Source organism: Amblyomma mixtum, chromosome 7 (assembly GCF_055824585.1).
Source record: "Amblyomma mixtum isolate Tamu chromosome 7, ASM5582458v1, whole genome shotgun sequence".
In the NCBI taxonomy this organism is placed as follows: domain Eukaryota; kingdom Metazoa; phylum Arthropoda; class Arachnida; order Ixodida; family Ixodidae; genus Amblyomma; species Amblyomma mixtum.
In genome coordinates this window covers 32,375,828-32,392,254 of record NC_143018.1, presented here as the reverse complement: position 1 = coordinate 32,392,254, position 16,427 = coordinate 32,375,828, and the positions used below count along the sequence as shown (strand labels likewise).

Genomic DNA, 16,427 nt, shown 5'->3' with positions numbered 1-16,427 from the left:
TTGATTACGCCGTTCCGGCCTTTTCGTCTGCTTCAACTGAAGCGCTTCGAACATTTTCGGCCAACTCAGCAGAAAAAATGCCAGAACTATTTTAACGAGGCTGTGCCGTTAAAAGAATATTGTTTGACGTCTTTTTTTCGTCCAATGATTTTATCAAATTCAGCTTATATCGTCTGCTTTCGTGGCTCTCCTAAAGAGTCGGAGGTCGACGTCGCGAAGTCCCCAGCTGTGTTTTTCTTGTTTAATATCGTTGTGGAAGACAGATGGCGCTACTGCCGCCCTTCAGCAAAAACTCGGTGTTTTGGGTTTCGGTACGCCGATCTCGACGCAGATGATTACGCTTTTGCATCATGCACGGCTCCACTAAGTAAGTACCGTTGTAAAACTTGCTACGATACAAAAGTTACCATAATATGCAAGCTCTGTGTGCAGTTTCACCGCAAACGAGCCAGCGGTTGAGGTAAGAAAAATTTTGAAAGCCTTTACGATAAAAACGCAGAATACGGTATAAGGGAGTAAATAAAAAACAGCATACATATGGAGTAAAAAAACCTCCTTTTGGATGTGCGTTAAAGGATAAGCCATTTACTCCCTTTTAGGTGTTTTTTTTGCTAGCAGTCTGCCACCCTACCACTGCCAGCTGAACCCGATAGAGTTTGCTTGAAGCGATGTAAGGGTTTCGTGGCCAGTCAAAACAAGACGTTTAAGCTCTAAGACGTGGAGCCTCTGGTTTGGCAAGGCATCATGGAAGTGACTGCTGAGAAATGGAAGAATTACGTGCAGCATGTTATCAGTGAGGAAGATGTGATGAGGAAACTGGACCACATCATCGGCGATACCAAGGACCGGCTATTGCTGTCAAACTGGAGGACGACACAGCAAGCAGTGACGAATGGAGTTGTGATGGGGACGATGAGATGAGCCCTACTAACGTGCTAACTGTGTGAGAACTGCAGATTGGGTAAGTTGGTGAAGATTCATAATGGTGGTTCAACAGCGCACACACACACAGACCGAGGTGGGGTGTGTGTGTCTTGTCTCTTTCTTGGTCTGTGTGTGTTGGCGCTGCTGAACCACCATTATGAACGAGCTAAGGTGCGCACGAAAGTCGGGACCATTCAGTACTGTCGCATTGAGAGTAAAGAAAAAGAGAACGACATTGTCCCTCATAAGATATGGCAGATGCCTTAGTGGAGGGCTGCGGAAATAATTTTGACCGCTTGTGCGTTGGCATTCGCGCAGCGCATGGGCTTGTTTTGCATTTCGCCACCATCGACAATCGGCTGTCCCGGCCGGCATTCGACCCAGCTTAATGGTGTAGTGACCACTCTGGAATAAATAAATTTATATACACATGACGGGAATATTGAAAATAACTGTCACGTGACAACAGAGGAACTGTTATCTGTTATACGAACAGGTTATCTAAAAAAAAGAAAAAAGTGGGGCCAGTCTCTGGAACGGGCGTCCGACTATCCAAAAACAAACATGAAATAATAAAAAGGCATCAAACGCCACCTGTTAGAGGTAGAAATAAGCTAAATACTATTACGCCTCCTTTAACATGGATGGAGCCACCTGTCAATAACTGGCGGGTGGTCGGTGCGTAAGAACACACTAATGTGGTGCACGACATTCGCATTGGATGAGAGAGCTCTACTTTTCGTAGTGCTGCAAACATTTGGTGAGACGGAGTATAATAACATCTAAGAGAGAGTGTGCAAACCACGAAAGGATTCAAACTGACTGTTGTTTTTTTTAGTTGTGTATCAAAATATACGTAACTGCTGGAAGAAGTCACGGAATGCAAGTAGGAAGAGAGGAGAAGGAAGGAATGTCGTGAAAGGCGAGGTGGAGAACGCAGAAAAGGGCTCGCTAAAACCTCCTTTATTGTAAAGCTCTCAAGAAATACATAACACTAAAAATGCTACCGGTAGCAAGCAGGTGTTTTTTTTCTTCTGCTTTCTAATTATTTAGATTTAAGTGACTGAATATACAACATTTGTCTCTAATTAATAACTACACAAATTGGCAAAAAAAAAACATCCCCTATGCTCCTTGGTTCGGCGACTATTGGCTTTCGTAATGTATGTCATAACGAGCAGCCTTTTTTCCCTTCCCTTGTCTGCTTAATAGTTTAACTCTTTCCTGTCCGCGCCTATTCCCATCGATAGCCCGCTATCGATGGTTTCAAGCTCGTATTTTCCCGCTTTTTGAAGCGTTCCTGGAGAACTAGCTCTCTCCAGTGTGCAATAAAGGAACTCTTCTTTCATTTTCGCTTTTGGTTTGACTTTTTCCGCCAAGCGGTGATTTTTGAAGCCCCTCCGGAGTCAGCTGACCGGCGCTCCTTGTTTCCACCATGGCGTCGACGTCGCGCGCTGCTGCTGCGCCGAAACCGCGCGTTTCCACAGAAATTGATGCTCCTGAGAGTTCATTTTTGGACGAGAACAGCAGCAGTGAGGATTCAGAAGACGACTTCGGCTCTTCAGACTTCAGCACCGACAGCGAAACTGTGTCAGACTGACCCGGAACGTCAACAGCCATGCCTCGGTAAGTTTCGCTTTCTCCACCGAAATGTTCTGCTTTTGCTGCGCGCTTATCGGAAAAGATCAGAGTGTTCTGAAGGTCATAACTCTTATCTGCAGGGTGTCAACGTCTTTCGGGCGGGATTACTTGCCGCCGGCAGCGCAGAGAGTCGTGTTTTCGGCTCGAAGAGAGCCAGGGGTCGACCTCGGCGTTGCGCGCCGGAGTGTCGCACGGCGCTCGGCGCTCGGCGGCGCGGTCGTCAACAGCTTCATACTTTTTGACGCGCATCGTCAGGAGCATCTCGACGCGCCAGAATTGTCGAGGACATCAAGATTTGATCAGTTCGCGTTCAGACTTGAATTGATCGAGCAACTCCTCGGATTTGATGAGCCACATCCTGAGGACCCCAATGTTCGCCCTCTGTTTCCGCCTCGTGATCCACCTCAGGGGCTGCAGCACAAGCCGCCGAAAATGCAAAGTACCGGAACTGCACATTGTGCTACGAAGAAAAAAAGGTGGAACAAAAAACAAATGTTTTCTGTAAGACATGTGCGGCCAACCTCTGCTTCACGGCAACAAGGAACTGTTTCGCGCGGTGGCACGATAGTCACTAGGACTACTGTTTCCTTTCCTAGCCCAGCTAATACCGTTCGCAGCAAACTAAAATTTGCTGCAATGCTGCATTGATCCCTGTTGTAAAAAATGTATATTTTGAAAATTTTTTATGTTTTATTTTTGTGACGAAACTTTGATGTGTTTGTGTGTTTTTTCTTTGTAACTACAATTTTCTTTCAGATAATTTTTTTTTCATCTCTTACTCAATAAACATGCTGACTCTGACTAATAACAATGTGAAGAGAATTTCCTCCTCTACAATTCGGTACCATACACTCCTGTACCAAGCAAGTTTTGTTAAAGAAAAAAAAATATTAATGATATAACCTGAAAACCACCATTTTCCCCGCGGACAGGAAAGAGTTAAGGAGGGTCTCGTATCTGGCAGCCTTGATGCCATAGGTAGAATAAGAGGGTTCTCGCACATCTTCCACCCTCACCGTTCGACCACGTTTCTACGTGGAACACGCGGTAATAGGATGTACTACGTCCGCCGCAAGGACAAGGGTGGCGCTGCTGAACACTCTCAAGGTTCGGTTACACTGCAAATAAATACCCCCGAAAGCAGACGACCGCACTGCCGTCACCGTAGGTCAGTTTGTAGAGCACCGGATCCGAAATTCGGAGGTCGTTGGTTCGAATTCCGCCGGTGGCGTGTGGTTGTTTTTTTGGTTAATTACTTAACTCTTAATTATTTAATTAATTAAGTAATTAATACCCAAAATTATGGGAAAGAAACGTCCCCTATTCTCCTCGGTTTCGGTGACTGTTGGCTTCCGCCGTGTAAATAAATAAATATGACCGGAAGCCCGCACCAAACGAGAGGTTAGAGCAGGCAAAACCAATTGAACATAAAAGACGCAAACGCCGCAGAGAAATTTTACGAAAAACCAACTGAAAGAAAAAATTGGCTGTTGTTCAACCCAGCTGAATGTAGTTTACAGAACGGAAGCTCGATAAGCCTCGCGTTCTTCTTCGGTTCCTGCTTCAATCTTAGCACGTTCCCTCGCTCTATCTTTCGCCAACGCGCCTTGTCGACGTTGTTGATCATGAGAATCATCAGATTCAATCAGCCGTCTACGATACACAGCCGAAGCACTGGTTCCAGCGCGCGACCCCTCCACGGCTATCTACGAACGTCGAGCAATGCTTCGCGGTTTTTATTATCTTATCAGATGAACGGCGATTCAAGCAGCTCAGCGTAACTGCGAGGTCAGCGTTGAATCATGTTGTTCAACGCTCACCTTCATGTTGTTGAGGAGGCGAGCTAACGCCGCCGTCTCCGCGCTCCCCAGCTGCGCCGGGGCGCGGCGAGTCACATGGTATGACGTCAGAACCACGCCCCCCCCTCCACCCCCCCCCCCCCCCACTCGCCGGTTGAAGGTCATTGTCGTGAGCGACATGACCTTGAGGTTTTCCATGGGAGGAATAGAGCTTCACCTCTAAAAATGGCACAACTGGGCCGTAAAAAACTCCTTGTAAGGCAGAGAGGCCGCTTAGTAAAGTTATTGAAAAGTTGTTTACCCTAAGAATAAATAATTACTTAACTAAGTTTAACTTACTAAAAAATTTTCAATTCGGTTTTCGATCGGGAAGTTCTACCAATCTTGCGTTGCTTTGCCTAACTGACTATATTAAACAATCAGTGGACAGTGGTAAACTTGTTGGCTCAGTATTTTTAGACTTCACTAAAGCTTTCGATACGATTAATCACAGTATTTTATTTACCAAACTTGAAGCATATGGCATAACTGGTCCCGCCCTAGCCTTTTTAAAAACTTATTTATTAGATAGACATAACGTGGTGTTCGTGGCTAATGCATTTTCTGATTTTAAGGTTACCAACATAGGTGTCCCTCAGGGATCGATTCTTGGCCCTTTGCTCTTTTTAATCTACATTAATGATCTGCCTGACGCTCGTACTAACACTCATTGTGTATTATACGCGGATGACACTACAATTTCTTCTTGTGATAAATGTATAATCTCGCTATCTGCCAAATTAAATGCCTCTTTGGTTAGCATTATGTCCTGGTGCCATGATAATTACCTAATTATAAACCCTGTTAAAACTAAGTTTATGCTTTTTCGAACAAAACAAAAAAATCACAGCACACTTGCCTTCATTGTCGCTTGGTCATATTTCTATTTACCCTTGCGACAACGTGACTTTCCTGGGTATTCAACTCGATTCTCAACTGAAATTTCATCATCATTTGGACCATGTGAAGAAAAAAACTGCATTTGGAATTCGTGCATTAATAAAGTCTCGTCATTTTTTTGCATCATCAGCACTCTTATCACTTTACTTTGCTTTTATTCATGCTCACATTAATTACGGCATTGTAGTATGGGGGAACACATACAACTGTCATTTGCACTCTATCCAGCACATTCAAAATCAGGCTATTCGTATCATTACCGGCAGTTCATACCTTGTTACTGCTATCCCTTTGCTTCGTCAATATAATATCTTATCCGTTAGAAATTTATTTGATTACAACCTAGCCATCATGTTTTTTAGATTAATGAACAATGCACTTTCTTTTGAATTTATCGACAAATGTTTTTTGAAAAATTGTAACCCTACGAGATTTGCGGCTCAAAAAAATTTTTTGCTTCCACAAGTTTTTACTAATAGTGGAAAACGTCTTTCTCATTTTGCATGCATTTCCCTGTGGAATAATTTACCCCTGAGTTTAAAATCGCCTATGTCTTTGTCTATGTTTAAATCAAATTTAAAAAGTTTGCTTTTGCAGCAAAATGGGGAGTGAACTGCTTCTATTCCCTTTAGAAAATTCTCGTCCTTAATTATTTGCTAGAAATTTCTACTTTGTTTTTTGTTTCTTGACAACTGTATCCTTGTATTCTCAATTGTTTGTTTGCCTTTTCACAACGCTGTATTTTATACAATATTATTTATAGTGGGTTGTTATTCTTGTTTTGCTTGTCTGTTTGTTTTTGCCCTGCTAATCTATTTCATTCTCATTATATAAATGTTACTTATTTAAAATACCATTGTTATTACTGCTAATTGTACCTGTCTGTGATGCTGCTTGTTTTTTAATCAAGTTAGTATTAATCTACCGGTGGTCCCGTGACAGTCGCTTGACTTTGGGACCCTCGCCAGTATACTGAATTTATGTAACCGATTTGTACACAATAACATCTTATCTTATCTTAAGAGGATTAATTGTATTCGCGACTGTACAGTACCCTCACCGTGCGCAAATCTTTTAGCTTTTCTTGCGGCACATCGATGTAGTACAGCCGGCCAAATCTTTAGCTGGCGTGCGTGACGGCCGCGTTTTCCGTGCTCCAGCAGCTTATGACGGAGCAAGCTTGCGAAAATATCAAATTTAAGCACAGGCTCACTAAGCCCCTGCTCAATATGGAGCTTTCCGCAGGTTTGCTTCATCCCAAAGAGCAGGAGCACAGAAAAAGCGGCCGTCGCGCACGCCAGCTAAAGATTTGGCCGGCTGTACTCTATGCGATCGAATCTGCTCGCTGCTTCCAGAATAGGCTTGCGGCTCTTTTTAAACGCCCACAACGCGCAAACCTAAGCGCACACAACGCCACGCTTAGATCCTCTTGAACTTTCGGTAGCGAGCGCGGGCGTTTTCAAACAACAAAAGTTTACAACTACTCTGCAAAAAGGCCGTTTCCTACGTGTAATATATAAACATATATGGGCGTATAATACATGTAATATACTACATATATATGGGCTATGGCACAGACACCGCTGAATTTCCCTCAGAACAATTGCTCACAAGGCGCGTGCGATCGGCAATAAAAATATAATGGATGCTATACTGAAACTACAAGAGCGTACATAGCTCTTGGTACGTACTATCAGCGCCAAAACTTCGCGGAATACTATTGCGGTATTCAGGGCCCCGAAAGTGCAGGCATGCAGTGCTTTACTAGTGGCAGTTGAAGAACGGACTGAGCAGTTCGATACCAGACTCGATGCTCATGTTGCATGATAACTTGGATCTTCTGAATCAGAGAGAGAGAGAGAGAGAGAGAGAGAGAGAGAGAGAGAGAGAGAGAGAGAGAAATGGACGGAAAGGCAGGGAGGTTAACCAGGCGATGCCCAGTTGGCTACCCCACATTTGGGGAGGGGATCAAAGGGGAAAAAAGGAAAAAGAGCGGCAATGAAATGAGTTTTCTAAGTGTCCAGCGACCACCATGTCACTGGGACAGAGGGCGCACACTGAAAACTTAAAGATTATAGACGGGAATGCAACCCCGAGTCCCTTAAGAATCTCAGGAGCGCTTTCACCGCTTTCCTTTGCGAGGAAAGTTGTGTCCAAGGCCCCAGAACGTTGGACACTGAATCAAAATCCAACAAATTTAAGGAGCCGGTAGTACGTTATCGATTGCATCCCTTTAACTATGAATTCCTGACCTGCAATCGCCAAGGTAGAGATATCAAACCGTGGCAACACCAAAACCAAAAGCAGGCAGGCCAAGTGCTCACATGTCGAAATGCCCTTGGATGTTTGAGTGTCCAAAGCGGAAGGCCACCGTGGAGAACTCGTTGATGATGGTGGGGTCCACACTCGGGTCATAACTTGTGTAGCCATCCTTCCGCGGCCACAGGTCGTGCTTGGCCATGGCTTCAGGACCAACGATAACCGGCAGATACTCCTTGTAGACGATGTTTTGTAAGCAGGCCACGACTATCCTCCTGTAAAAGTGTAATGTACACAGAACAAATAACCCCAGTGGCATTGGTTAGTGTCAGAAAATTTCTAAAAGCATTAAGTCCAGCCTCCTCCCCCTCTCAGTTCGCAACGTATCGCTTGTATGTACTCCGAATTTTCTCAGCTCTATGTGTATGTCATGTTGTGAAGAACAAATGAATGAATGAATGAATGAATGAATGAATGAATGAATGAATGAATGAATGAATGAATGAATGAATGAATGAATGAATGAATGAATGAATGAATGACCCATTTAGTGCACCTTCTTGTACAGTGGTGTCTTACAATGTGTTTTAAAAGAATGGTGTTAGGACATTTGCCTTATGGCACATGTCCACAACTCTACAATGTCAAGAGCACACTGGCCCCAGCGCATGAAGATAGTGGGTTGAAATACACTGAAGCAATAAAAACTACCATGCAGCCATGGCGAGTCTAACTGTTCAAGCGAGCCATTGGACCTCTTGAGCGGCAGTTCAGACTTCATCAGGCTTCTGTCGGCGAACTCCAGCTACTGCCGACATTGCAGTCGGTGCAACGAGCTTCTCAGTTTCGCAAGGACAGTGCAAAGCGAACAGGAGGCCGCTGGAATTTTTTTTCTCGTAGTTATGAGCTCTTTGGTAAAGGAAAAACAATCCTTAAGTACTTAAAAGAAGGACAAATATAACTTGGCGCGTATCGATATGCTATCGCCTTCTAATCACGAACAGACCACTCTCATTTAAAACAGGGCTTCTCTCAGTTAGAAAACGCAAAAAATACAGGTGTCGCCCTCAATGGTAAATTTCGCAAGTATAATGCGTATGTCGACACAGATTTTCGGTGCGGATCTCAGAGGCTACGCTGCACACTCATTCACTTGAAAACGGTGGCAACCAGTCCTTCTCGGCGAAGTCCGGAGCTTGAATTGACTGGCGGGAACATTTTAGGGTGATAGCGGAAAATATGGCGTCGTCGCCGTCAGCGTCATGAGCGAAAAATCCCCAGAGAAGCAACGTAGGTGGGCACCAAGGTTATGTGATCTTATGACGTCATCACAACCTGCGCAGCGGATTGTGAGCAAACTTACCACCTTGGCAGGTGGCGGTTAAGTTAATGAATTGTTGCAAGAGGTTGCTCGGGACGAACAAGCTGGGTTGCACAAACTCCACCGGTGGCAGCACCTGCCATCGCAGGTGAGTAAAGCATCACTTAACCGCTGCACCTTTGCGCCAGAAGTGGTATTAGGACTCGCAGGGATCTATGGATGTAATGTAGAGGATGACCAATTCCGCATTTACGGGCTTTAACCTATTAACGCCAGACCAACATCACCACTGAGAACAATAATTGCATAGTATTGTACTCGCTGTCCCTTTAAACATTATGAAGCTACTGCAGCTACGCGGCGGCGAACGCAAGAAGGCAACGGAAAGCGCAGAAGAGTTCAAGCGCAGCTCCTAAACCGTAAAGTAAGTCGGCTATCGATAACTCTGCAACAAAAAATCGCAAATTTGTTCGAAGTATACAGGATTTGAATAAGAAAGAGCCGTTTCGTTATACTTGATGTTAGCGGAGCCAAAGCATGAGTTCAAATCATCCTGGATATTGAAATACCGGTGTTCAAATTAACGATAGTTCACTCAGATGTTGACCTCTCCATTAGCTCTCCAATGAAAGTGTCAAAAAAAGCGAACTTTTTCGTAAGCCGTACCAATTAGCGATTGTTATACGTTTTATGATTTTTCAGTTGGAATTTATTTACTCGTAATCATAAAAGCTAACAAAGCAAAGGTGCTTCTGCCTGCACAAGACGGAGTGCAACAGCATCGTGTTACTTGCTACTCCCTGTACATCGACGGTGCTTTGATGCCAACCTCCCATTCCACTGTCCGATCCCGGAGGCATTCTTTGGGGTTCGAAAAACGGCCCAGATTACTGTCATACACAGGGTGCGAAGTGTTTAGGTGAGATAAGAGCTTTGTGCCTCACAGCAAAGATTGTGCGGTGTCATGAACCACAGGTAGAAATGCTACCTTTTCTGTTGATATCGCAGAGGTCAAAAACTGTGTTTACCCGCAAAACAATGGCGCGAACGCCGCTACCCTGAATGCAAATGCTGGTTTTGACATCATTATCATCATCATATAAACTGCGTCAAAGTCTTCTCCTATATCCCTCGAATTAATCCTGTCCTTTACAGCTGACTCCGCCTCATGCCACCAAACTTCCTTATCTCATTGGGCCAGCTTACTGTCTGCCGCCCTCTGCTTCGTTCCCTTTCTCTCGGAATCCACTCTGTTGACCAAAAGCGACCACAGATTATCTTCCCTTCTCATTACATGGCCAGCCCACGCTGCATCGACGTCTAGGCACCATATATTGCAAGCTCCACGCACCTTTCTGTAGCCACTTACATGCGGCCTAGGGCTTGAATACAATCCCTCATCGCGCATGCGCTGTCGCTGGCGTCATCCTTTACTTATCGCGCCTTGAAAAGCTATGTCAAAGCCGGGAAGCAGCGGCTGATATCGCCAATTAACAAGGCGTACGTAAATAGAGGGCTATAGAGAAGTGAGCACAGTACTGCAGATCGCTCGAACTGCGACGCGCAGTGTCCGAAATTGCAAAATGCGAAATGCTTAATCCAAAGTTAAAATCAGAGAATCTGTGGTACGCAACCTATGCGTAAGTTATTGATTATTTGAATTAACGGAGGAAATCTTTATCAATTATCCAACGGAAACTCACCTAGTTGCTTGGAAGGCTACTTCGTCGTTCAAGCCAGGATTTTTTTCAACAAGTTTCCGGGTGATTCGGTTGTGTTCTCTCAAGAAAAGCGTGTGCATCGTCATCAGTCCCGGATTCTGATTGTTCCTGAAGTCACCTGAGACCAGCAGATGAGACCAAGGTCGAAATCTAGCCTCTTTTTTTTTCTTTACAACTAGCATTATTGTTTTTGTTTTATGAAAGGCTTGCACCTTCTGCCATCGCCACATGTTAACATATTCACTTCTGTAGTATTCTCACGCCTGATGTAAAAGATCTTAAGAAGGAAGGATTGCTACACAAACCCTGTGTTACAGCTGTAAGAAAAGCGTGCGAAAATTTGATTCAGCTGTATAGCTCTTCTTTGTAGTGAAGTAGCCATGCTGCCACTCGTTATCTCTCTATTCAATTAAATATATTTCGTCATCAAGGCTTCCCAACCATTAGAGTACATCATGGCACGACCTGCTGCTTCACAGTGGAAGGCTCGGCGTAGTATAAGTTGCCAGGGGCGCCCAAAGGTTTCTTTTTCTTTTTTTGTGTGTGAGAAAAGCAATGCAGTTTCACGCAGTTACTTCGCGAGAAAACTGGCTCTGTAGTTTTTCATCCACCACAGAAATGCCCCGAAATTTGAAAGTCACACCTGGCTTCGTTAATGTTCCTCTGAAGATGTGAGTTTTCCTAGAGGTGTAAAAACATAGTTCGCAGAAAGCCCCCAAAAGTTGCTGGCGAGATATCAAAACACGCTTAGTACTTAACGTTTACCAATGTCAATGTGCATTCAAGAGTAAGAAAAAAAAATCATAATTTATATTGCACAGCACTTCATCTCTTCAATTAAGAACCCTGCATGAGCATTAGAGATTACGCCCGCCGGACTACTAACATTGCGCAATATTTAATATTTGTCCAGTACTATTGCAGGCGGAACTGCGGTGTCAGCTAAACTTATGCAGCCGTGTATACGTGTTTGCCGAAATAGTAACCAAGCCAAATAAGCAGTTCACACTGATTGGCGTTGCACGGTGGCTGACCCACTTTCTCAGGAACTCGCTGTACTACATAATTTTGAGCATCTCGGAATTCGGGATGTATTGCATTGGCAAGGAGCGGACACCCTAATTTCCTGTACCGTTGGCACTATAGGAAGATCTCTTATCAAGTGTTCCCATGAAATCGTCAGTATTACGCCTATAGCCCCCATGGGCTCCACAGAATTGCGCGTACTTCTAGTGATATCATCGACCAAGCAGGAGGCAAATTCAGAATTTAGGTGGCATTTAGGCATTTTAGCGCTCTAGCGGTGCTTCTACCATGTCTTTTCAAGCCCTCCATGTATACGTGCTGGATTTAAAAGCGGCAGTAAGAGGTCTTAGAAGTGCTTTTGATGCTAGGCCAACCCTATTAAGAGATAGGATGCAACATTCTAGTAAATGGTCCAGGCGCCATTGTGCAGGTTCCTGAGCTTTCATGACCATCATCATCCACATTATCAGACTGCCTACGTCCACTGCAGGGCAAAGGCCTCTCCCATGTCTCTCCAATTAACCCTGTCCTTTGCCAGTTGCGGCCACCGTATCCCAGCAAACTTCTTGACCTCCTTCTCCTTTTCTTAACTTCTCAATTAAGTCCTTTTACGAAAGCATTGCCACTTCACACTCGTTCTACATAGACGCCACAGCGTGCAGGAAGGAATTCGTCACTACTTCTTCGGGGCGGGTTTCTTAGTGGCTAATTTTCGGCACCGCTCAGCGGCAATAATTTCAAAGGTTTCACGAGCTAGCTGCGTGTTGTAGAAAGAACAAAATGCGAAAATTTTGAAAACGTACAACAATGTCGTGCGCTTCATGAAGAGATGTGATCAAGACATCGATGCTCTGGTCATACAAGAAATCACTTGTCCAGAACTACAGTGTACACTGAAACAGCTCCTACCTGTTCTCCGGCAGATCTTGCCTTCGTCGGGTCGGCTGCAGGTGTCATTTTCGGGATCCGGGCTTGGAGGTAGTACGACTGAGTCGTTCACAGTTTCGTACTTGAGCATCCCTGAAAAAGCGGAGTCGTTTTGAAATCCATCCAGACGGTTGAGAAGCGCGTTCTAGGAAGTGATTCAATCGTGATCAAAGAGACATTTATCAACCACAGCTGCACAGCCGACTCTATACGAGGTAAACAGAGTCGTCTTCGTCGTATGACGTGACCGGAAACTGTAACGTTCACCTGCTGGTTACTGCTGTTGATGTGTGCCGCGGAGACAGGAGAGTCTCGAGAACATGTCTTCTGTGATCACGTGACAAAGGTGGTTTCTTCCGCGTTAATTTCGCCTGGATTTCATGTACGATCGAAGTGAATTCTCCTGGTGGATACGTGAAAAGATTCGCGTGAGCTGGAAGGATGGTCCGCATAGACGAGATTTTTCTTGTGGGTCTTCTTTCCAGCCCATCTTTGCATTATCAGAGTGGGTACTTTAGTGGTGTGGGGCACGGCCTAGTCGAACCTCTTGTTTCGTCGTTATCAACGACAGTTAGAAGGCTTGAAACATCTTTTTAGTTTGTTTTGTTTTGCACCAGTACATTAGTCACCTTGCGCCAAAGACCATGACCGTGACTTAGGTGTAAAGGCTGTGTGATCTCATCACGTCACAGGCGTTATTATGAACCTGATGTGCCTGGGACATATGCAGCTATTGATAAATCTTCTTCCTTCATTCGTCCCTTTCGCCATCTGTGTTGCGACTAATTAGAAAAAGGATTCCGCAGCAAGAACTTTTCTTCTGCATATTGCCTTTCGGAACATAATGACAAGCAACAGTGACCACGATGGTAGTTTCTTTATTAATTAACAAATTAATGAAAGGGAAACTCCGGTTAAGCCACGCAGGGCTGCCGTGCTGCTATGAGAATGTGAAAAAAGTTTAGAATAGATCCTAAATTAGGATAACACATCACGAAGAAAACCACTGAAAGGAGTTTCTTGAGCTCAGAAGCCGCATCAAGCCGTTCAGAGATGTCACCCAAACAAAGGCTCGAAGACATTCGCATAACCCGTGCCTTGCTGTGAAGATATAGGTGAAGTCATAAGGGGGCTAATCTGTTTAGTGCAATCACATTTCAGTTGGGCTGATCTGAGAATGTATATACGACCACGTATGTTGCCATAGCACGCAAATGGGGACACAAATTTCGAAATGCATTCGCGCATGATTGTATCTCAAGGGTGGTTGTACATAAACTACATGACCGCATGAAGAACCAACAACTCACCGCCATCGAACGTCCGCAGGCTGTCCATGATGTCCTTGCTGATCCCGTAAATTTGTGACCCGTCGATGAACGACGTCCTTGAATTCATTTGCTCTCTCGCACCTGTTAGAAACAGTTCATGTCATCAAAACAAGATGCCAACGACCCTTACAAGCAAAGGGGAACTTCGCTATGACAGACGAGAGCTAACACCAGTATACTTCTGGAAACTTCATCTCAAAAGTCGTGAGGCATCCGAAGGTTTTCTACAGTAAAGTATCTGGAATGCGTGATTAATTTTATCGTTACAAGCCATATCAAGACTAAACATCTCGGAAGCACATCACATTTTGTCGTTTTTGCGCCGAGGAAAAGAATCCTTCATTCCTGATATGCCAGCATATCTCACAAGTACACTAGCCATGAGGTAGCAAATCGTCTTTTTTTTTTTGTTGCAGTTTGCTTTGTGGTCCCTAAACAAAGAATAGGAAAGGCGATGTCTTGAGGTCGCTCTTTACCTGACCCTGTGCCGAAGTATATGTTCCACACGGGATCCACATATTACACTAACTCTGAATTCATTATAACGCTCTCAGTTTCTAAAAGTAAACACCTATATTCAAGAACTGTTCCAGGGGGATTTCTTCCTTGGCGGCGCTAAGCTTCCCGTATAAGGTGTCCAACGTTCCACAGCTGTAAAAGATTAACACAGCTTTCCTTTTCAATGCTTCACAACTTTAATTTGTAGGGGCTTCTAACGTTCGCATCCATAATCTAAATGTAAATCTGGTAGTGTAGGGTAGCCAACTGGGCATCGCCTGGTTAACCTCCCTGCCTTTCCGTCCATTTCTCTCTCTCTCTCTCTCTCTCTGGTAGTCCAAGAAAATCAGGAACAAGTCAAGAATAATCTAAAGCTGGATAACTTTAATACGCAGCTCCTTCGATGTCGCAAGAAGTTTGAGCGCGTATTCTACAGAATGGCTCTTCGATTAAAACCAGAATGGGTTTGAGACGGCTGGAGAAACGCTGGCGTTTGATTACACAAGAACTGCATTTTTCCTGACACTGCTTTACCACGCGAAGATTTGCAAAAAGAAGTGTCTGCTCAACTTTTCAAAGGAAATAGGTATACGAGACCGAAAAAAAAGGCGCGCGAAAGGAGAAAGACGTTCAAATCGCTTTGTGCACGTCCTCTGCCGGCAGCAAAAAGTACGGCCAGATGCAGTGTTCTTATGGCAATCCTAGAAAACACAAAAGTGACTCTGATCGCGTACTTTACTGTCAGCGTCCGAATGGTACTCGGGGCTATTCGCATATGCACGTAGTTTTTCGTCATGCGGGTATGGCCAGGATTCTGGTTCATGCGCCCCTAGTTCACAAATCCGCCACCACACGCCGCATGAAGTTGAGCTCCTTCTTCTCCTCTTACATTCCTCCTTCCTGGGTCGGGGGAGAGAAGCCTTCACCTTCCCGCATTCTCCACTTTGTGTGCGCTCCCCTCACGTGAGCCCAGCTTTTCGGGGCCCCGGCAGAGATTCTCTTTATTCTTTTGTCACCCAGCGTATTCAAGGCGCGCTGATTGTGTCGCTCCCCTACTCGCCCCCTTCTTTGCTGGGGTGAAAGAAAAGAAGCCGGACCTTGGCTAGTGCGGTGTAGGCATGCCAACTTCGTCAAAAAATTTGGGGGCGGTTTAGCCCTGCTAACTACGAAATATTTTTCGAAAGCAAGTTTTTTATGTGGTATCGACGCGCTCGCTCGTGAGCGAGCGCGTCGAGACCGGCCGTGCTATGCTTTGGTTGTTTGCTTTGAGAGGTTGAGTCGTGCCACATGAATGCGTACTTTAATCAAAAGTGCTCCCATCGCAGTGAGGCTATACCATGGGCTGCTGCATAAAGTGCGACAAGAAAGCGCGCCCGGGGTGGATAGAGGAGATTACAAGGACTATTTTGCGTGATAGGTACATTTTTTATTAAGCGCGTACAGTGACCACATATGCATAAGTGACACTGATATTGCGTACGCATTAACAATACAAAAGCAATGAAACTTCCAGGGACACTCGTTCAAGCAGTGAAATGCGTAATTCCCGACGCTCATACTTAGAGCTCACTCACGAATACTTGTATGTGGCTCTTACTCTGTGCATTAAACATATTAAAATCGTGTATTAATCACTGCATTTCAACACTCATGTTATTGGCCTCGATAGCAGTCAGCTCTTCGAAACTTCTGTCGATGTGGTGAAAATGCAGTACGAATGCGTTGATTGAGGAAGTGCTGCAGTATAATAAGCGGCAACACCTGATGCTGCGCTTCATGCTTGTTTCACTGACTCATTGTGCGCGGTACGTGATTTATCCAATGTAACAATTAGTAGTGTGGTAGTTCACATTTTTTATAGGTTGGTAAAGTGCCTCCGATGATTATTCGTTCACCGTCGATAAGGGTTTTACCACTGCTGCAAGCGATGCTAGTTTTGGAAAATATTCCAGTGGTGTACGCAAACTATGAAGAGCTAAAGAAGACTTCATAGAACGGCATGCTATTCCGAAGCTTTTCCCGTCTGTTCGGCAAGAAACTA

At 44.7% G+C, this 16,427-nt stretch overlaps 1 protein-coding gene across 1 annotated transcript in view; it reads right to left on the bottom strand.

The window, feature by feature from the left end:
- Nucleotides 1-16,427, bottom strand: part of LOC149335571 (immunomodulatory peroxidase-like) — a 71,451-nt gene that overhangs the window by 7,527 nt on the left and 47,497 nt on the right. The window contains exons 9-12 of the mRNA XM_089553973.1: nucleotides 13,868-13,969; nucleotides 12,540-12,650; nucleotides 10,587-10,722; nucleotides 7,628-7,837 (exon numbers count right to left, since the gene is read on the bottom strand). Of these exons, the coding sequence (XP_089410099.1) occupies nucleotides 7,628-7,837; nucleotides 10,587-10,722; nucleotides 12,540-12,650; nucleotides 13,868-13,969 (559 nt within the window). The remainder of the gene's footprint in view (nucleotides 1-7,627; nucleotides 7,838-10,586; nucleotides 10,723-12,539; nucleotides 12,651-13,867; nucleotides 13,970-16,427) is intronic.